Consider the following 21646-nt stretch of genomic DNA (forward strand, 5'->3'; position numbering starts at 1 on the left):
GATGAACTCGCTTTCGTGTCTACAGACTTAGTATTTGATACTATCTTTTCTTTAACAATGGCTCTTTCGTTTGGGTTTGACAAAGAGTCACCTAATTTGAATGTAGCTCCCATACTTCCTTTCTGTTCTTGTTTATCATGTTTCTTCTTCTTTACTTCCATATCTAATACATTCCCTTGGTCTAACTTCCGTTTTTGTTTGAAGCTAACTGATTTGAATTTCAATTTTATCTTTTCTGGTGATGACGACTGTCCCAAAGAACTATGCTTCTTATATAGATCTTTATTTGGCAAAAAAGCTGTTTTTGCTTTTAATGGACGTGAGTTCTGTGTTATATGTTTCTTCTGTCGGGTTTCTTGAGAAGCTTGTTCATAAGATGGTGTCATTTTATTACTAGAGTGAAAGGTTACTTCGTGAAACCTCAGGTTTTTTCTTTTGTGATTTTGCAAGGGATCTAGTTTATCACATTTAGATGAAAACTGACCAGCAGTTAATTCTTGTTCTGTCCTTGGTAAGCTTTTATGTTTTGTTTTGGATGTATCTTTTCTATTGTTGTCTTGTAGTTCAGGAAAATGACTTTTCCCATGTGGAGGAGTTGGAGGAGTCTTTGGATTATTTACAAGGCTCTTAAATTGAACAACAGTGACATCTCTATCAGAGGTTCTCTCTCCTTGTTTACAACTGTTGGTCTCCAAAGAACACTGCTCTTTTTGTTTCTCTTCCTCTGAAGTTGAGTTCTTGATGGAATTACACTGACACTGGGGTACTCCTTCGTAAATCATGGAGAGCCATCCCAACGCACAGCAGTGGATATCGTCTTTCTCTGAGTCCAGTACCACAGAATCACGACTTTCTCCTCCTGCAGGTGCCTGGGTAACTACTTCTGTGATGAGCTCTTCTTTCTGATGTTCTGCCAAGTCCTCTACTACATAGGGTTGATCATCCTGTTCAGGAAATATTTCTTTCATTTGCTCTGAGCTTAATATTGTAATTTGTATTTGATCTGCTGGGTCTTTGGAGTCAGAACTGGTTTTATCAGCAGTTTGATCTTCTGAGGTCTGGTATGCAGTTTGCTGGCCCACAGAACCTTCACGTGTATTCACAGCCTCAATGCCATAAGGAAACTCTTTTAAAAGTTCTGACAGCTGGTCGTGTAGGTATAAGACAGGTGCCTTACCATTGTGAATTTCGTTTCTTGCAGGATCTTGGGGAGTATAATTGCCGGATGCATCTATTTCCTGAGGGTAAATATCCTCCTGAATAGCAGCCAACGAGCATGTATCATTAGCTGTGCTTTTTTCAGTGGCATGCTCCACACTACTTTTCTCCAGAATTCCTCTGTTTGTTTCAAGATTGTTACAAGATGACTCTAAGGGTGGCTCTAACTTTGACTGATCACATATTTTATGTGAAACATCTGTGCACTGTACAGGTTTATCTTTTTGAAAACCAAAGTCTTTATTTTCAGGTGTATCATCTAATTGTTTTTCTGGTTCTCTGCTGCCATTCCCTTGCTGATTGGGTACAGAAGGTTTCTGTGGCTCAACTATTTTCAAAGGAAGAGAGCTGAATATCTTTGCTATTTGGGAATTGTAAGAGGTATCACCCTCAACCAGAGAACAAATATTGTCAATCTGTAATATATCACTACTCACAACATTACTATTCCTTGATTCCTGTGAGGTCTGCTGATCGTTCATAGGAGAATGGATAGCTGACTCTAATTTGTTATGCTTTCCTTGATTGACATTAGGTGTAACTTCTGAATTACCATTTGTTGACTCATTCTGCTTTTCCTTCTGAGTTAGTGGAAAAATCTTGGTTGATGTTGCTATACTTGCTACCGGTCCACTAACATCGACTTTCAAAGCAGCAGCTGCCTTTGCATTTTCTGCCAATTGATTTTGTAGGCTGCAGACACTACCTTCTTTAATAACGGGATACACTGTTTCAGGTAATGCTGCAGGTGTTATTCCTTTGACAGACAATGTTTTGACCTCTGACAGAACTAACGGTGACACTACAGCAATCTGAAGTTCTGTTCCCTTTGTTACATTTATACCTGAAGACTCATAATTGTGCACTACCATCGATAAAGCTGTCTGTTGTGAGGGATTACTTATTTTATTCTGAGAATTTGAATTTCCCACAACCGAACAAGGACTCTTAACATGGATGTTAGCAGGTTTTGAAATTCCAACTACTGTTGTGTTTGTTCTGAGTTTATCACACTGCTTTTCTTTTGTAGTTTCTGAAGGTTGCTTTTTCCACAGGGAAAGACAGGTTGCTAGCACTTCCATGGAACAGCTGTCACTTTTAGCAGGCATTCCTTTTATTGAGGATTCTTGTCCACTGCAAAAAGAGTTGTCCAAAACCTTGCCACTTACATTAGAAGTACTTGGAGTTTCCATGGTCTTCAAATTCAGTTGGTTACCAGCCATTTGGGTATTTGGATTCATTTCACAACTGTCTGGTTTAGAATCCTGAATAGTTTGATTAGCTTCTTTTAACACTGTCTTCTGAGTCTTACGTGCCTGTGAAAGCAAAGCGAGAAGTAGCATATTTTCATTTTGAATTTTTGACTTATATTCCTCAGTGGACATGGACTTAGGAACAGAAATTGTTTCACAAACTGCTGGTGAATTCTGCTCAACTTTGGTAACATTTTCTGATGAAAGCCGAGTATTCAACACTGCCTGGGTCATCTCAACAGTTGATGTCTTTGAAGTGAGAACTTTCGCATCATGAGACAGGTCTGGCATTGGCCGCTTTTCAGTATAGACAGGATTTGGTAAAACAGAATCAACTTGGTTAAACCTTCTGCAATTGACTTCCTGAATGTCAGAATTCATCATACATTGAGTCTTATTTGTTTCTATAGATTCCACTACTGTTGGTGGTTGTCTCTCTGAATTCTCTGGCGTTACTGGAGTTACCTGGGGTCCAGACTGGATTTTGGCAGTTTGTTTTAGAGACAATTTAGAATTCTGAGCTGGTTCACTGTAAGAAGTATTAGTCATTTTAATACAACCTGCTGCCATCAAAAGATCTTTATTGATTTTAATTTTCCTTGCAAGTTCTGAAAACTTCTGTTTTATTTCTACTAATGTTTTAATATCCCTTACTAGCTTTTCTTTTGTGACATTTGTGTCCAGTACTTGATTTGACGTTGGATTACAAGAATCCGTTATTTTCTCTTCATTAGTTTGAGCAAGAGTCTGAACACCATTCACAGAAGATCTAATGGGATCGTTAACAGGTTGTTTGCTGGTGGTATTTACTTTCAAGTTAGTGAAATTTCCAATTGTGCTGACATTTTCATTAGGGTTTTGCCACTGCTGTTGAAAGCTGCTCCTTATTTCAGATGAGAGCATTTCTCGACTCTGAGGAACTTCCATAGACAAGTGTTTAGTAACATGCTGAGTACTTTGCAAAGGCTGGCTTATGTATCTACAGTTGTAAGGAGGAGGAGGAGGTCTTTTGTCAGTTTGCGTGGCATACTGCTGTGATGGTACAGCTGCAGTCTGCTTTGATGGTAAAGTTAATACAGAATTTGGAAGCTGACTGTTTTTAACTTGTAATGATGTACGTGGCATAAAGTTTTGTTTTTGAATGGTAGAATCTTGTAAAAAGCTTTGTGGTGAGTAACGGTACAGCTTTGGAGGTGGTCTGTAATCTGGATAAGTCAGTCCCTTAGATATACCCTGTTGTGTCCAATCAACCTGTTGCTCTGAAAAAGACTGGTTAAGTCCCTGATTTCCTTGGTAAGCTACAGGAAGTCGTGTAGGATTAGAAGGGATCATTTGCATTTGCATAGAATAGGTATCTGATGTTACCAGTTGACTCTGTAGTGCAGGCATATTGGGTGCATTAGTTCCAAAATCAGTTTGATGAGATACAGTTGCCCCTATATGAGAATGCACAGGATTCCTCATTGGTGAGTTCAACCATACATTTTGTGTAACTCCCGAAGACATCTGCAAATTGTGAGTTAGTTGTTTGGGTCCATTAACATTTGCATATGTTATTCTTTCTACTGAAGTGTGTGAGGCCACAACTGTCCCATTATGCACATCAGAAACAGAGATTTGTTGAGGATAATTTTGGATATTCAGCAGTGGCTGTGAAATTGGATTTGAATTACTGGGATACATGCATGCTTCTTGATTACTTCCAGGATAGCTGAAAGAACTGTGAGGTGTTGCGGTAATTTGGTTTATCAAAGACTGATGCAAAAAAGGTGGCTGGCTTTTAGGATACAGTGGTGGTAATGTAGCACTCTTTGGTTTTTCATTCCAATTCATTGTCGGTTTGATATAGTAGCAGTGTATTACAAGTCAGTTATAAGTCAGTTACAAGTCAGTTGTTTGTATGTCAGGAATCTGTAAGAAATAAAGATATTTTATTAAAATGCTGTTTTGCCTAGATAGAATATATAAGAAAATTAGTAACTGACTGTCCATCCTAATTACTGAATCTTCAGAGCAGCCTCATCTTTAATTTGGGAAGTGGTAGAGCAATAGACACAACAATAAATAAGGCACTAAGTGTCAATGAAATTTCTAAAGTGTTTAACAGAAATTCATTCCACAAAATAACAGCTAGCTTTCTGTTACATTTAAATGGCAATCACCTTCTGTTTTTAATTTTTTTTTTTTTAAATTTTTGTTTTTTTTTTTTTGAGATGGAGTCTCACTGTCGCCCAGGCTGGAGTGCAGTGGCGCAATCTTGGCTCACTGCAAGCCTCCTGGGTTTACGTCATTCTCCTGCCTTAGCCTCCCCAGCAGCTGGGACAACAGGTGTACACAGCCACGCCTGGCTAATTTTTTGTATTTTTAGTAGAGACAGGGTTTCACCGTGTTGTTAGCCAGGATGGTCTCGATCTCCTGATCTCGTGATCCGCCCTCCTCGGCCTCCCAAAGTGCTGGGATTACAGGCGTGAGCCACCACGCCCGGCCTGTTTTTACTTATTTTTAACAGACTCTCTTCTAAGTAATCCATGCTAACTGTATTTTTTTAAAAAGCTAAGATGACAATAAGAATGAGAATTTTTTAAAAAGTTCAAACATATGGTTAAAAAACATTCTCACTGTTCATTCGCAAAGTCTAAACTCCTCAGGGCTATTCAAGGTTACTTTAATGAACTCAGTCAATTTCTGGCATAAGGACAGGTGCTGTGGTTCATGCCTGTAACCTAGCACTTTGGGAGGCAGAGGCAGGTGGATTGCCTGAGGTCAACTGTTTGAGACCAGTCTGGCTAACATGCCAAACCCCATCTTTATTAAAAATACAAAAAATTAGCTGGGTGTGCACACCTGTAATCCCAGCTACTCAGGAGGCTGATGCACAAGAATCACTTGAACCTGGGAGGTGGAGGATGCAGTAAGCAGAGATCATACCATTGCACTCTAGCCGGGGTGACAGACTGAAGATTCTGTTTCCAAAAAAAAAAAAAAAAAAAAAGGAAAAGAAAATTTCTGGCATAAGCAAACACTAATTCATAAATATATTGTTATTCATAATGAACTCTGTTTGCACACACCTGAGTCTATGCTACTGAGGTGGCTTTAAGTGGGGGCCCCTAGATACCATCAGGATAGAGCCGATAGTCACCAGGAATACCAAGTATTAGAGGGTTGGAACTTTTAGTTCTAACCACTGACCTCCATAAAGCTGGTGGGGGGAGCTGGAGATTGCACTCTATAAAAACTCTCGACTGGGTGTGGTGGCTCATTGCCTGTAATCCCAGCAGTCTGTGAAGCTGAGGCAGGAGATCTCCTGAGCCCAGGAGTTCAAGATCAGCCTGGGAAACATAGTGAAACCCTGTCTCTACTGAAAATTTAAAAATTAAAAAAAAAAAAAATAGCCCGTCATGGTGGTGCATGCCCAGAGTCCCAGCCACCCACTCAAAACAGAAGGCAGTATGGGAGGATCACCTGAGCCTGGGGGTCAAGGCTGCAGTGAGCCATGGTAGCACCACTCCACTCCAGCCTGGGTGACAGAGTAAGACTGTTTTTTTAAAAAACAAAACAAAACTCTTGAACATTGAGATTTGATGAACCGAGCTTCTGGGTTGGTGAACAGAACACACTGAAGTGCTGGGAAGGTAGTGACCTCAGAGAAAGTATACCTTATTTGCTTTATAGCCAGTTGGTCAGAAGTATGAGCCTGGACTTGTGACTGGCTTCAAGTGGGGGCAGTCTTGTAGGACTGAGCCTTTTAATTTGTGGGTTCTGATGGTAATGTCAGGTAGACAGTGTCAGAATTGAATCGACTCACAAGCCACCCAGTTGGTATGTGGAAAGAATCGGTCAGTTGGGAAAAAATTCCCACAAATCTAGTGTCAGAAGCATCGTGGGGCCGGGTGTGGTGGCTCACACCTGTAATCCCAGCTACTCGGGAGGCTGCGGCAAGAGAATTGCTTGAACCTGGGAGGCTTGCAGTGAGCCGAGATTGTGCCACTGCACTCCAGCCTGGTGACACAGCGAGAGCCCATCTCAAAAAAATCAAATCCCTACATAATTAAAAAATTATAAAGGATAGAAACTTCTTTTGATAAATGGTAGGTGAAACAAATAGTAACATAGAAGATGCCACTATCACTCCTATTAATCATTTTACTGGAGATCCTAGCTGCTATAAAGAAAAAAACATTAGGAATTATAAGAAGCAGAGAGGAAAACACAAAACTGAGTATCAGATGTTATATAGAAAATCCAGGCCGGGCATGGTGGCTCAAGCCTGTAATCCCAGCACTTTGGGAGGCCGAGACGGGCGGATCACGAGGTCAGGAGATCGAGACCATCCTGGCTAACATGGTGAAACCCTGCCTCTACTAAAAATACAAAAACTAGCCTGGCGAGGTGGCGGGCGCCTGTAGTCCCAGCTACTCGGGAGGCTGAGGCAGAAGAATGGCGTAAACCCAGGAGGCGGAGCTTGCAGTGAGCTGAGATCCGGCCACTGCACTCCAGTCCGGGCGACAGAGCGAGACTCCGCCTCAAAAAAAAAAAAAAAGAAAAAGAAAATCCAAAACTATATAGAGATTTTTTTTTTGTTCTACTGTTTATTACAATCCCTGAAAATAAGGTCAATATGTAGGAATATTATCAGCAGTAATTTTTAGAAATACCATAAAAAAACAAACACTTCAAAAATGAAGGATGTGTCACATCTCTAACAACAAAGAGCTGAGTGTAAAGATATGCCATGTTCAAGTATTTGAAGGCGGCATTAAAGATGCCAATGATCTTAAAATTTAGGTCAAGCGCAGTGGCTCTTGCCTATAATCCCAGCACTTTGGGAGCCAGAGCTGGGCGACTGTTTGAGGTCAGGAGTTCAAGACCAGCCTGAACAACATGGTGAAACCCTATCTCTACCAAAAATACAAAAAAAAAATTAGCCAGGTGTGCACACCTGCTATACCAGCTACTTGGGAGGCTGAGGTGGGAGGATTACTTGAGCTCAGGAGGTGGAGGTTGCATTGAGCTCAGATTGCACCATTTGTACTCCAGCCTGGGAAACAGAATGAGATCTTGTCTCAAAAAAAAAAAAGAAAAAGTAATAAAGAGTCAATGCAATTCCAATAATCCCACTGGATTTTTTTGGTGTAAATTTACAAGCTTGATTACAAACTTTCCATAGAAATGCAAAACAAGCATGAATAGCGAAGACATACATACACTTTTATATATACAGACACTTGTTTTATGACAAAGTTAGGAAAAAGTTCTTTTCAATACATGAAGCTAGGTCAATTGGTTATCTATATGCCACAAATGAAAATAAGCCTTATCCAATTACACACCCAGAGACATACACAAACAAATCAATCCCAGGTAGATTATCGTTTTAAAGTTTCCAGAAACAGGCTGGGCATGGTGGCTCATGCCTGTAAATCCCAGCACTTTGGGAGGCCGAGGCAGGCAGATCACCTGAGGTCAGAAGTTTGAGACCACTCTGACCAACGTGGTAAAGCCCCATCTCTACTAAAAATGCAAAAATTAGCTGGGCATGGTGGCACATGCCTGTAATCCCAGCTATTCGTGAGGCTGAGGCAGGACAATCGCTTGAACCAGGGAGGCGGAGGTTGCAGTGAGCCAAGGTCACGGTCAGTTGAGGTCGCACCACCGCACTCAAGCATGGGCAACAAAAGCGAAACTCCATCTCAAAAATAGAAAAGAATATCTTTATGCCCTCGGGATAGGGGAAGGTTTGTAAAACAGGGCACAATGAACAATAAGAAAAAAGGTCCATAAAATGGACTGCATCAAAATTAATCACCCCTGTTTATCAAAAAACACCATTAAGGAAGTGAGAAAGTAAAGTCACTCTCTAGAAGATTACACTTACAATACATACCAAAGAGCTCATATCCAGCCTGTAAAGGGAATTACGTAAAAAGAAAAATGTAGACAACTCAATAAAAAATAAGCATGAAGCTTAATTAAACACCATGTGATAGACACTACAGCTGATCCTTGAATGTGGCTTTGAAGTGCGTGGGTTCACTTATATGTGGATTTTCTTTTGTCTCTGCCACCCTGGAGACAGCAACACCAACCCCTTCTCTTCCTCCTCCTCTGCGTAGTCAAGATAAATGTGATGAGGATAAAGACCTTTATGATGATCCATTTCCACTTAATGAATAGTAAATATATCCTCCTCTTCCTTATGATTTTTTTTTTTTTCTTTTTTTGAGATAAGTCTCGCTCTGCTGCCTAGGCTGGAGTGCAGTGATGTAATCTCGGCTCACTGCAACCTCTGCCTCCTAGGTTCAAGCGATTCTCCTGCCTTAGCCTCCCAAGTAGCTGGGATTACAGGGTCCTGCCACCATGCCAGGCTAATTTTTGTATTTTTAGTCAAGACGGGGTTTCACCATGTTGGCCAGGCTGGTCTTGAACTCCTGACTTTGTGATCCACCCACCTTGGGATTACAAGCATGAGCTGTAAAGTGCTGGGATTACAGGCGTGAGCCACCGCACCCGACCCCTTATGATTTTCTTAATAAAATTTCCTTTTCTCGAGCTTATTCTAAGACTACGGCATATAATACATGTAACATACAAAATGTGTGTTTATCAACTATTTATGTTATTGGTAAGGCTTCCAATAAACAGTAGGCTATTAGTGATTAAGTTTTGGTGGAGTCAAATGCGGATTTTTTTCTTTACTGCACAAGGGTCAGTTATCCTAATTCCTATGTTATTGAAGGGTCAATTATATTTAAATGACAAAATTTTTGGTTAAGTGCTAAATACATTATTAATATCAGAAATGTAAATGAAAACCATAAGGTGGTAATACTATACTCTCACAATGGCTAGAATTTTTTCAACTCTCAATACCAAATGTTGGCAAGAAAGTGGAACAAATGGAACTCTCATACAATGGTGATAAGAGTATATATAATGACCCTTAAATTGACCAACACTTTGGAAAGATGTATGGCATCATCTACCAAGGGTTAATAAACGCAAGCCCTGAGACCTAGAAGTTTCATTCCTAGGTATGTACCAAACAGAAATGCATAATTATAACACTGCCAGCAGCATTAGGTGCAGTAAGCAAAAACTGGAAACAAACAAAAAAGAAATGTATTCATATTAATGAAACACTATAGTAACAAAAATTAATAAACTCAGCTATATGCAACAACATGAATTAATCTAACAAACACACTACTGAGTGAAAAAGGCCAGAGATGAAAGAATAAACCACGATTCCATTTATATAAAGATTGAAACACAGACAACAACAATCATCTAGGGACTGCAGTGGTACTTTTTACAAGGTGTGATGGAAGAGCAATTGGTAGTAAGTAGCATGAAGACAGCTTTTGACCAGGGTGGTGCTTACACACAAGTGTGTTCCCTACATAACCCACTGGGCTATACACTTAACACTTTTACCCTTTCTTAGGTATGTTTTGATTTCATAAAGTTATTTTTATTTTTATTTTTTTTTGAGGCGGAGTCTCGCTCTGTCGCCCGGACTGGAGTGCAGTGGCCAGATCTCAGCTCACTGCAAGCTCCGCCTCCTGGGTTTCCGCCATTCTCCTGCCTCAGCCTCCCAAGTAGCTGGGACTACAGGCGCCCCCCACCTCGCCCGGCTAGTTTTTGTATTTTTAGTAGAGACGGGGTTTCACCGTATTAGCCAGGATGGTCTCGATCTCCTGACCTCGTGATCCGCCCGTCTCGGCCTCCCAAAGTGCTGGGATTACAGGCTTGAGCCACCGCGCCCGGCCTATTTTTTAAAACTCTCTTATAATAGTAGATGCATAGTATTATGCATTTATCAAAACCCGTAAGACCCACAGGATACAGGGAAAACTCTAAAGTTAGTGAGGCATCACTAATCCAAGTTGCTACTAGTGAAACCTTAGCGTTCTAGAGATGGGAGGTTCCTATAAAGCTCATATATGGGAATGCTCTGCACTATCAGCTCAATTTTCTTTTTCTTTTTTTCTTAGACGGGAGTCTCGCTCTGGCGCCCAGGCTGGAGTGTGGTGGCACAATCTGGGTTCACTGTAACCTGCACCTCCCAGCTTCAAGCGATTCTCTTGCCTCAGTCTCCTGAGTAGCTGGGACTATAGGCATGTGCTACCGTGCCCAGCTCATTGTTTGCATTTTTGGTAGAGATGGGGTTTCCCCATGTTGGCCAGGATGGTCTCAAACTCCCTCCAGACCTCATGATCCACCTGCCTCGGCCTCCCAAAGGGCTGGGATTACAGGCATGAACCACCATGCCCGAGCTCAATTTTCTTTAAACCTAAAACTCCTCTAGAAAATAAAGTCTAACTTAAAAAAAAAAAAAAAAAAAAAAAAAAAAAGGCAGCCACCATATGCTGACACTCATGTTGCCACTCTCACGCGTTAGGACTCTGTTCCTCACTGGTTTGAATAGTCCACAAGGTTGGAAGCAGAATGGGTCACAGTGTTCACTGACAGCAGAAAAGCAGTACTTCTAAGGAGAATTAATGATGCCTAATAACTGCCCCTGCCCCCCTCACTGTCCCCTGGCTTTTACGTCCACTTGGAGGAGGGAGTCTCATCAACTGAATTGTACCCTCCCCAAAATTCATACATGAAAGCCCTAAGTCTCAGTGTATTTGGAGATAGGGCCTTTAAGGAGGTAACTGGTTAAGTGAGGTCATTCGAGTGGGGCTTTAATCCGAATAGCATCCCCCATAGGAAGAGGGACGCCAGCGACGTTGGCCTGCAGAGGAAGGACTATGTTAGGACACAGCAAGAAGACAGTCACCTGCAAGCCACTGAGAGAGAAGCTTTAGGAGAACAGAAATCAAACATACTGACCCTGGACTTCTCGTCTCCAGAACTGGGAGAAATAAATTTGTTGTTTACACCACCCAGTCTGTGGCATTACTGTCATAGTAGCCCACAATAAGAAATACATACTTGGTCTCTGCCCAGGATTCCAGACACAGGGCACCTAAAACTCTTGTAGACTGGGGTATACAATCTTTTGCACTAATACATGGTCTTTGAACTGGGTTCCTGACACAGATCTCCTGAGACCTCTATAATCTCCTAACAGGAGTGTCTGGTAACATAGAGGTGACCATAGGGTGGACAGGGCATGGAAGCGCTCACAAATGCATTCCCCCATGCATCTCTTCCACCTGGCTCTTCATCTAATAGCCTTTATAATAAGTAAACTGTTTCCCTGAGTTCTATGAGCTCTAGCAAATTAATCAAATCCACAGAGGGAGTCTTGACAATCCCCTCTTTGTAACAGGTTGGTCAAAAGTACAGGTCACAACCCGGGACCCAGGACTGGTGAAGTCAGGGGCAGTCTTGTGGGACTGAGTCCTCAACCTGTGGGCTCTGATGCTTTCTCCAGGTAGATGGTGCCAACGTGTAATTGAATTGTAGGATACCCAGTTGTTGTCAGCTGGAAAACAGTTTGTGGACGGGGAGAAATCCAAATACGGTTTGGTGACCAGAAGTGAAGTGGTCAATTGCAGGAAGAAGTTTCAGTTTTCCTATCTTAAACATAGCCCTAGCAAATTAATACAGAGCATATGGGTAGGAAGGGAAACCGTCTTTATGTTAAGTTGGGTTTTTTTTCTCCATCCCTCTCCTTTACTGGCACAGAAGAAAACTGAAAACTGGAAAAGCACTCTTGAACGACCTAAATTGAAGTTGAATTCTTTGGAAGATTGCCTCTAGCTACACAAATAAGATTGTGAAAGGAAAATACAATCGACCCTTGAACAACACAGGGATTACGACTTAGGGTGGCAGATGCAGAAGAAACTCCACGTGTAGCCAGACAAGGTAGTGTGTGGATGCAGTCCCAGCTACTCAGGAGCCAGAGATGGGAGGACAACTTGAGCCCAGATGTTTGAGGCTGTAATGAGCTATGACTGTACACTGCACTCCAGCCTGGGCAATAGAGAGTGACCTCATCTATCCAAAAAAAAAAAAAGGCAAATCCATGTGTATGTGGATCCACATGGTTCAAACTCAAGATGTTCAATGGTCAGCTGCAGTCATAATCTGCTGGTGGATATAATGTATTCTCAGAACTTTTGAGAATATACTGTAACACAGATTACCATAGACAAGGTTTCCATAGTCCATCATTACCATTTCTCTGAGAAAATAAATTCTTGCCCCAAGTTCTCTGCCAGCCTCCATCACTGATAACTTTAAAATAAAAAATACTTTTAAAAAGAATTTGTGCTTCCATGAAGTAACAATAAATACAGTGAAAATATTGTTAAAGAAATTAAAAACACGCAGTGGCTCACGCCTGTAATCCCAGAACTTTGGGAGGCCGAGGTGGGCGGATCACAAGGTCAGGAGATCGAGACCATCCTGGCTAACACGGTGAAACCCCGTCTCTACTAAAAATACAAAAAATTAGCCGGGCGTGGTGGCAGGCACCTGTAGTCCCAGCTACTCGGGAGGCTGAGGCAGGAGAATGGCGTGAACCCGGGAGGTGGAGCTTGCAGTGAGCTGAGATCACATCACTGTACTCCAGCCTGGGGAACAGAGCGAGACTCTGTCTCAAAATAGAAATTAAAAACAAAAAAGCAAAAAAAGAAATTAAAATGCTACCTTAGAAAATACTCACTTATGCAAAATAAACCCCACTAAGGAATAAGAAAGGAATAAAAAGAAATAAGACATAAAAACAAAAACAGAGGTAAATGTAATTATATAAAAAAATCACATTTTTATATAAACAATTCTGAGAACATAAGAATAAAGCTTCTCACACTTCTGACACCAGATGTGTGGGTGTCTCACCCCACATAACAAGCAATCAGTTCTGTAGTGTACACACCAGGTGGGTGTCCTCTAATTCATTTTAATTCCGAGACCATCTATATGAAGACAGTGTCAGATCTCATAAGTTTAGGGCTCAGTCCTGCAAGACTGCCCCCATCTTTTTATTTTTATTTTTATTACTTCTTGAGAACGAGCCTTACTCTGTCGCCCAGGCTAGAGTACAGTGGTGCGATCTCTGCTCACTGCAAGCTCCATCCCCCAGGTTCACGCCATTTTCCTGCCTCAGCCTCCCAAGTAGCTGGGAATACAGGCGCCCACCATCATGCCTGGCTAATTTTTTTGTATATTTAGTAGAGACAGGGTTTCACCGTGTTAGCCAGGATGGTCTCGATCTCCTGATCTCATGATCCACCCACCTCAGCCTCCCAAAGTGCTGAGATTAGAGGCGTGAGCCACTGTGCCTGGCTAAGACTGTCCCCACTTCTGATGCCAACACCAAGCCCCAGGTTATTTTACCTGTGCTTCTGACCGACCAACTGTAAACTGGGGTTCCCATGATCTGCTCCTTTGGTTTGACTAATGTGTTAGAGCAGCTCACAGAACTCGGGGAACACCTTATCAGTTCATTTATAAAGTGCATTACCAAGGATATAGATCAAGAGATGTAGAAGGCAAGGTCACATGAGAAGGGGCACATAATTTCCATGCCCTCCCTGGGTGCACCCCCCTCGAGGAACCTCCACTTGCTCAGCAATCTGAAAAGCCTTCCAAACTCTATCCTTTCTGGTCTTATGGAGGCTTCATTGCACAGGTTTGATTAATCAAACCAGTGGCTATTGGTGATCAACTTAACCTCACCCCCTCTCCCTCAACCAGGTGTACCCTTTTCAACCCTAGAGTTCAAAGGTGTAAGAAATAAATTCCTTTTCTTCATAAAGGCCCCTGTTTCAGTTACTCTGCTATAAGTAACAGAAATGGACTAAGATAGACAATTGGTACCAGGAATTAGGAGCAGGGCTGAAAAGTCCCAACCCTTTAATCAGGCCTTGGTCTTTCAGGTGATCAGCCCTCCATTCTGAAACTAGGGGATGCCAGCCATAAGTCAACTCATTAGCATACCAAAAAAAAAAAATTATCCCTTTGGAGATTGCACGAATTTTAGGACTTGTATGCCTGAAAACAGGGATAAAGACCAGAGATACATTTCATAATATCACAATCCAAAAGAGAATGTCAGTCTGGATTTTAAAAACTATCCAACTATACGCTATTGTCTCCAGGACATACACTTTAGATCCAAAAACACAGACTGAAAGTAAAACAATGAAAAAATATCACACAAAGAAAGCTGGAATGCAGGCCAAGTGCGGTGGTTCACACCTATAACCCCAGAACTTTGGGAGGCCGAGGTGGGTGGATCACCTGAGGTCAGGAATTCGAGACCAGCCTGACCAACCTGGTGAAACCCCGTCTCCACTATATACAAAAAATCAGCCGGGTATAGTGGGTACATGCCCGTAATCCCTGCTACTTGGGAGGTTGAGGCAGGAGAACCACTTGAACCTGGGAGGCAGAGGCTGCAGTGAGCTGAGATTGTGCCACTGCACTCTAGCCTGGGCAACAAGAGTGAAACTCCGCCTCAACAAAAGAAAGTTGGAAAGCCTACACTAGTATCAGACAAAACAGACTAAAACAAAAAATGTTGATAAAAAGATGCATTCTATAATGATAAAAGGATCAACTCATCAAGATAACAATTACAAACATATATGCACTGTTGTCTAAAATGAAGGTTGTTGAGGTAGAAAGAATCTGATAAAGGTTTACTGGAGGCCAGATGTGAGGATCAATCTGGGAAGACATACCAACAGAGTATGAAGTGTTCTGGAGTCCGCTACAAGTTGGAAGGCTTTCATAGGAAACTTTAGGAGAAGGGAGGGGGACTCCTAATACTCAAATTGTCGTTTTTCGTTGGAGGATACAATACTGAGGTTATAATCATTGGCTACTGATTGCAACATATAGGCTAAAATGTCTATGTGCAAGAAAACTTGCATCAATAAAACCTGATGATTTACAAATAAAAGCAGCACCCTTTTGAGTGTTACGTTATGTATTGATCAGAATATCAATTTGAGGAATGCATAAGATTCTTTGTCACCACCTTGTATCACAAGACCTCCCCAAAGCAGGTTAATCTGGAAGCCTGTTTACTTAAAACTGTCAAATGTGATCTGTAAGTTATTAATACCTAAGAGAGCATCAAAATACAAGAAGCAAAAACCACAATTCACCAATAGGAGTGGAAGACTTCAATTCCCTACTTTCAATAATGAATAGAACAAATAGGCGGAAAATCAACAAGGAAGTAGATGTCTTAAATTCCCACCCACATTCCCTTCCAGTGAGGGTGAAAGAAAAAGGCCCAGAGTACCTCAACATGTAGGTGGGTGACTAATTGTCCATTAGTTGACTTCTAGGTATAATTCTGCTTCTCTTCTGCAGATTACTGCGGATTGAATCCAATAGTACAAGTATTCTTGGAAGTTGTGAATTGCAAAAATTTGTGAATCAGGAAATAATTAGAAGTAAACAGCTGCAAGAAAGCATAAATATAATTATGGATGTGGATTTTCATATCAAAGATCTCACTAAGATTAACAATATCTGTGAAAATTTAAAAATACTCTATATCCACACAATGCAAATAACTGAAAAGCTGTTAACCCAGCAGCTTCCTTTATTTGTAAATTGGGCTTACTACAGAAAATTACAAAGCAAAAAATAATCTAAATAATGCCTATAAGGAATAACCATATACTATGCATGTTAAACACACATGCACAAGCACACATACACATGAATAGAAAGAACTATAAGAAAATAGACCTAGGCTGGGCACAGTGGCTCACGCCTGTAATCCCAAAACTTTGGGAGGCCAAGGCGGGCAGATTACTTGAGCTCAAGTTCGAGACTAGCCTGGGCAATATTGTGGTAGTGCAAGCCTGTATTCTCAGCTACTTGGGGGGCTGAGGCATTGGTTTAACCCAGGAGGTCGAAGCTGTGGTGAGCGGGAATCATGCCACCGCACTCCAGACTGTGCGACAGAGCAAGAAATGTCTCAACAACAAAAGAAAACCAACCAAACCAGAAAATGAACCTAATACTGTGCATATGGCATGGTGGCCAGGTCTGCCGTAGGTCAGATAAAATAGCAAAAAATAGAATATGGAAGTATAAACTGAGTCACAGCAAGAATTTGTTTTTTGTTTTTTTTTTTTTTGAGACAGGGTCTCACTATGTCACCCAGGCTAGAGTGTAGTGGCATGATCTCAGCTCACTGCAACTCTGACTCCTTGGCTCTAACAATTCTCTCACCACAGCTTTCCAAGTAGCTGGGACTACAGGTGAATGCCACCGTGCGGCTAATTTTTTTTTTGTTTTGTAGAGATGAGGTTTGGCCATGTTGCCTAGGCTGGTCTTGAACTCCTGAACTCAAGCGATCCACCCACCTCAGCCTAAGAATTGTTTTATATATAGGGGTTACCACTGGCCAGGTGTGGTGGCTCACACCTATAATCTCAGCATGCTGAGAGGCTGAGGCAGAGTCCAGCAGTTCAAAACCAGCATGGGCAACACAGTAAGACCCAGTCTCTAAAAAAAAAAAATAATAAAAATCGAAACATTAGCTAGGTGTGGTGGTGCATGCCTATAGTCCCAGCTACTTGGGAGGCTGAGGTGGAAGGATTACTTGAGCATGGGAAATCGAGAGTGCAGTGGGCTATGGTAGTGCCACTGTAATCCAGCCTGGATGACACAGCAAGATCTGTCTCAAAAAAGGAAAAGTGGGTTGGCAATTTATTAAAGGTAAGAGCAACATTATTAGAGTAAATCAAAGTACTATTAACAGCCAATACAACAGGTATAAAAAAGTCTTTCGGGCCAACCCAAAAGACACATGCCATCTAGATAATGTCTAGCAGGTTTCAGTGTTTTCTGAATAAACAAACATTATCTTAACACCACATTAAAGAGAAGTCCTAATGTAAACTTCTAAATGGGAAAAAGTCCTGACCCCTTCTGTTTCCTTTTCTATCTATGTCAACCACAGACACAGCATGATTTCATCTGTAAGCATTTCAGTACCTAAAACACATAGGACTTAAGAAATATATAATATACATTGAAATACTATTCTCATACCTAAAATATGTAAATTTGCTCTGGTATTTTAAATTGAAAATTTCCCTTATGGCTTTGTAAGTTCCATCTCTTATGTTCCACAAAGCAAAGTTTATTTGAAGAGTATCCACTGACATGGTTAAATTGAGAAAAGTCTATTTTCCATTGAAAACCTGATTTGCAATATAAGCATTAGAAAAATTAGAGATACCCCTAGAAAGTTAACAAAACCACCACTACTAACAATTCAGTGTAAAAAGCCACTTTTCAGGAATTCCAAATGTAACACAATTTATTCAACCTGTACTAGCTCTGGCTTTCTGTATCCTTAGTCATAGAAAAAATTAGCCTATCAGTCCTTAAATAGGCTTTCTAGAATCCATTTTTCTAAGCCCAGATGGTCCTGGACCACAATGCAATGGTATGACTTAATAATTTTGACTTTACAATGATGCAAAAGTGATACAGGCATTCAGTAGAAATTGTACTTTGAATTTCGATCTTTTCCCAGGCCTGTGATAGGCAATATGATATTCTTTCACGCTGAGTGGTGGTAGCAAGCCACAGCACCCAGTCAGTCACGTGATCACGAGTATTAACAATCAACACCAAAAAAATCCCTCCTGCGGAGGCAAGCTGGTGTTTTGGCGGGGTGGGGGGCGGGGGGCAGGGGCTGCCCCTCCCACAGCGCGTTAAAACAAAACAAAACAAAAACGATCAATGGTGTACTGTGCTAGCTAAGTTTTTTTGGATGTTGTGTTTTGCCATCCCATCGTGTCTATAAAACCCCATTTTTGACTTTATTTTCTACTTAATATGGGTTATTGAGATGTAACTCCATCATAAGCTGAAGTACATCTGTACTATTATAAACAACTAACTTGTGAACATCTGTATGTAAAGAACTATGTGGAATGCTTTATATACTTTATCTCATTTAAATGTTACAACAAATTAACAAAGACTTGCAATCGTCCCTCTACAGCACAGTGGTTAGAAGGGGCAGAACAGTTCTCTACACTTCTATAAGTGCAGTCAGCAAAAGGCCAAATGGATTCATATATTACTAAGCCCAACAGCAAAATCAAGATCAGTATCCTCAGCCCCACAGGATGACACCAAGTCAGATGAGAACACCAAACTGTGGCCATTTTATAGCCAGCAACTATACCTCCCAAGGTGGTAAAGTCCTATGCTCAATTGAAACCAAGGAAGCAGATGAGAAACAGCTTTGTGACTGTTTCTCACGGGGCTGCTTTTCTCTCACTTTGTTCTTGGAGGACCTGCAGGGTGTCCGGCCAGAATATGGGTCAGCCTGTGATTAAGCCTAAGCTTTGCCTCCATGGTCTATGAGAAGAGCAAGTCATCAGGGTACCATGGTGAAGCTGTTCACCTACAACTCTGCCTTCCCATCTTTCATGTATCCAGCTACAAACTCTATTCAGAACCACAGGCCATTCGATCAGATACCCTAATCCATTGTACTTTGTCTTAAGCAACAATGGATTAAAAAGTGCCTGCAATGGTGATTCCCAGCAGGATGATCACACCTATTGTGGAGGACACACCGCAACATTCCCCATGCAGAGCCAACTAAATATATCCCAACTACAAAGCTTCACCAGTGAGAGTGACAGGGCTTTCTCCCTTAAAAAGGAAGAAATAAATTGCTCTACTTTTTCTGACTCATTAACACAGGTACAGCATGAAGTGCTGGCAATCACATCTATCTTGACTGGCCAGCAGAAAGTTCAAACCAATGCAACACACTATCATCATTCAGGCTAGAATATTGACACTAATCTGTTGTGCCTTCAGAGCACAGATGCCACAGACAAATTTTAGACCGGGTTTTATATTGTATTATTCCCTAAAATGGGAATTAAAGACAATAGAGAATACATGAAGTGGAAGCCACTTACCCCACCAGAATTCTGCCAAGTAATTCATTTTGGAGCCCTCTGGATACCCACCTCAAGCAAACATCTACTAGATCAAGCTTGTCCAATCTGCGGCCCATGGGCAGCATGCAGCCCAAGACGGCTTTGAATCAGGCCCAACACAGATTTATAAACATTCTTAAAACATAGAGAATTTTTTTTTTGCAATTTTTTTTAAAGCTCATCATCTACTGTTAGTGTATTTTATGTGTGGCTCCAGACAATTCCTCTTCCAAAGTGGCCTAGGGAAGCTAAAAGATTGGACACACGGTGTACTAGAGGTCTGGTGATCTTAAATATCTGAAAAGCGCTGACAAGTACCCCCAAGTACACATGACACATCAGTGTGTGGCAGGCGGGTACAAACCATATTAGGTCCCTAGTAAGGAATGAGAAGAATCCAGGATACCTTAAAAACTTACAACTTGACAATCCAAAGACAACACAAATTTAAGGCCAAAGGTTTTGAATAGATACTTCTCCAAAGAAATCAATATGCACATACAAAGATGCTTAACATCACTAATCATCAGGGAAATGCAAATCACAAGACAATACTGTGTTGAGGTAAAAACTGTATTCGAAGTATAAGTATCACTTCCTTTTTTTATTTTTATTTTTTTTGAGACAAAGTATCATTCGGTCACCAGGCTAGAGTGCAGTGGCGTGATCTTGGCTCATTGCAACCTCCACCTCCTGGCTTTAAGTGATTCTCCTGCCTCAACCTCCCCAGTAGCTGGGATTACAGGTAGCGCCACCACACCCAGCTAATTTTTGTATTTTTTTTTTTTTTTTTTTTGAGACAGAGTCTCGCTCTGTCGCCCAGGCTGGAGTGCAGTGGCCGGATGGTGTTTCACCATGTTGGCTAGGAAGTATTGCTTCTTATAATAGGAGTAAGCCAATTTTCGGCCACTGAAGATAGACAAAAGGCCTTCAGTGGAACAGAAGAGTTCCTCTAAAGCATGCAGTTGAGGGTAGTTGTCCAGGTTCTTGGCATCTTAAAGAAGAATTGAACAAACTACACAAGCAAGACAGCCAAGGCAGAGATTTATTTTAAAGTAGAGTACACTCCACAGGGTGGGAACAGATGCAGCAAGTGGCTCAAGACAGTCAGTTACAGAATTTTCTGCGGTTTAAATACTCTCTAGAGGTTTCCCATTGATTCACTTTATGTAAGTGAAGTAGTGGCCAGCCACTAGCCTGATTGGTTGTGGGAGGGGACCAATCAGAGGTACTTTCATTTTCTGACTGCCACTCAGCAACTTCCAAGCAGAAAAAGGAGGGGTTGAAAAGGGAGTAGTCGGCAGGGAGCAGTGGCTCACGCCTGTAATTCCAGCACTTTGAGAGGCAGAGGCACGCTGATCACTTGAGGTCAGGAGTTCGAGACCAGCCTGGCCAACATTGTGAAACCTCACCTCTACCATAAATACAAAAATTAGTGCAGCGTGGTGGCGAGTGCCTGTAATCCTAGCTACTTTGGAGGCTGAGGCAGAAGAATCGGAGGCGGGGGTTGCAGTGAGCCAAGATCACACCACTGCACTCCATCCTGGGCAACAGGGTGAGACTCTGTCTTAAAAACAAACAAAAAAACAAAATGACAAAACTACAATAAATAAGACCATATAGTACTGACACAGGACAGGCATTGATCAATGGAATAGAACCTAGAGCCCAGAAGTAAACCTTCACACTTATGGTCCCTAGTAAGGAATGAGAAGAATCCAGGATACCTTAAAAACTTACAACTTGACAATCCAAAGACAACACAAATTTAAGGCCAAAGGTTTTGAACAGATACTTCTCCAAAGAAATCAATATGCACATACAAAGATGCTTAACATCACTAATCATCAGGGAAATGCAAATCACAACCACAATGAGCGACCACTTCAGGCTCACTTTAACGGCTATAAAAGTTAACTATGGATGTAGACAAATGAGGACTCTAAAACACTGCTTTATAAAATGGTGCATGTCTATTCACAATAGCAAAGACCCAGAATCAACCTAAATGCCCATCAATGGTAAACTGGATAAAGAAAACAGTACACATACACTAGGAAATACCATTCAGCCATAAAAAAAGAATGAGATGATGTCCTTTGTAGGTGCTTGGAGCTGGAGGACATTATCCTTAGCAAACTAACACAGGAAACCAAATATTGCATGCTTTCACATAAGTGGGAGCTAAATGCTGAGAACACAAGGACATGTAGAGGGGACTAACACACTGGGACCTACAGGCGGGCGAAGGGTGGGAGAAGGGGG

The 21646-nt window shown here is 41.4% G+C and overlaps 1 protein-coding gene across 1 annotated transcript in view; it reads right to left on the minus strand.

Moving 5' to 3' along the window:
* RESF1 (retroelement silencing factor 1) overlaps window positions 1-21646 on the minus strand; it is a 33881-nt gene that overhangs the window by 7500 nt on the left and 4735 nt on the right. Inside the window, 2 exon segments of the mRNA XM_033222477.1 lie at window positions 2-4382; window positions 15691-15852. Coding sequence (XP_033078368.1) covers window positions 2-4304 — 4303 coding nt within the window. The 5' untranslated portion in view covers window positions 4305-4382; window positions 15691-15852.

This window comes from Trachypithecus francoisi, unplaced genomic scaffold, assembly GCF_009764315.1.
Source record: "Trachypithecus francoisi isolate TF-2019V2 unplaced genomic scaffold, Tfra_2.0 Lachesis_group11, whole genome shotgun sequence".
Classification (NCBI taxonomy): domain Eukaryota; kingdom Metazoa; phylum Chordata; class Mammalia; order Primates; family Cercopithecidae; genus Trachypithecus; species Trachypithecus francoisi.